At 45.8% G+C, this 1,309-nt stretch overlaps 1 protein-coding gene across 1 annotated transcript in view; it reads left to right on the top strand.

The window, feature by feature from the left end:
- The window catches only part of LOC108678313 (phospholipid-transporting ATPase IB), a 42,041-nt gene that overhangs the window by 20,543 nt on the left and 20,189 nt on the right, over positions 1–1,309 (top strand). The window contains exons 12-13 of the mRNA XM_018166693.1: positions 253–411; positions 976–1,161. Of these exons, the coding sequence (XP_018022182.1) occupies positions 253–411; positions 976–1,161 (345 nt within the window). The remainder of the gene's footprint in view (positions 1–252; positions 412–975; positions 1,162–1,309) is intronic.

Raw genomic sequence — 1,309 nt, 5'->3', positions numbered from 1 at the left:
ACCAGACATGTTCCCTGTCACCAGACATGTTCCCTGTCACCAGACATGTTCCCTGTCACCAGACATGTTCCCTGTCACCAGACATGTTCCCTGTCACCAGACATGTTCCCTGTCACCAGACATGTTCCCTGTCACCAGACATGTTCCCTGTCACCAGACATGTTCCCTGTCACCAGACATGTTCCCTGTCACCAGACATGTTCCCTGTCACCAGACATGTTCCCTGTCACCAGACATGTTCCCTGTCACCAGATCGTGGAGCTGGTCAACTCGAGCTGCAAGGCCGTGACGCTGGCCATCGGTGACGGCGCTAACGACGTAGCCATGATACAGAAAGCCAACGTCGGCGTGGGCATCGCGGGACAGGAGGGCTTGCAGGCCGCGTGCGCTGCCGACTATACCATAGGACAGGTCTGGAGTGCCTAGAGGTTGCGTGCAAACATGTGGCTTTTGAAAAGATCTTATATGAAAAAAGTTTATTTTTAGTGTTATTATTAAGTATCTGTGTTGATAACCTGTGCGTCGTACAGAATACTTTGAAATCAACAATATGACTGATGGGCTTGCAGGCCGCGTGTGCTGCCGACTATACAATAGGACAGGTCTGGAGGGCCTAGGCCCTAGAGGATGCGTGCAAAATGGGGATTTTGAAAAGATCTTTTATGATGAAATTATATTTTTAGTGTTATTATTAAGTATCTGTGTTGATAATCTGTTGATAATTCTTTGAAATTAACAAAATGACTGCGATCTGGTTGATTATAGTGTTACTTTCTGAGTATTCGTTAAAATTGCCGTCAATTTTGATGTTACAAAAGAACAACTGAACATGCATTCTCATTTATAATTACCATGCTCTTGATCTTTCTGAGGTTGCATTGCTCACTCATTATTCGATCTTACTTGCAATCAACATCTAAGTTTTGCCGTTTTCAGCTAAGCTGCTCCTTCCAATATTATTTTATTTGTTTGCAGTTCAGGTTCCTGGCGCGCCTGATGCTCGTACACGGCGCGTGGAACTACTCGCGTCTCTGTAAAGTTATCCTCTACAGTTTTTACAAGAATATTTGTCTGTACGTCATCGAGTTGTGGTGGGCGTTCATGTCAGGCTGGTCCGGTCAAGTCATGTTCGAGCGCTGGACCATCGCCATGTACAATGTTGTAAGTGCCCGACTGGGCTATACTTTAAAAAAATATAATTCAGTACTTATTGCAGTGAGTTACAGAGAGCGCATTTTCTCGTCGACGAAAACTTGAGGTCACGGACGGACGGGCAGACGGACAGACTGACAGACAGACGGACATGGCG

The sequence above is a fragment of the Hyalella azteca genome, unplaced genomic scaffold (assembly GCF_000764305.2).
Source record: "Hyalella azteca isolate HAZT.00-mixed unplaced genomic scaffold, Hazt_2.0.2 contig3273, whole genome shotgun sequence".
Classification (NCBI taxonomy): domain Eukaryota; kingdom Metazoa; phylum Arthropoda; class Malacostraca; order Amphipoda; family Hyalellidae; genus Hyalella; species Hyalella azteca.
This window is presented reverse-complemented; position numbering and strand designations above follow the sequence as displayed.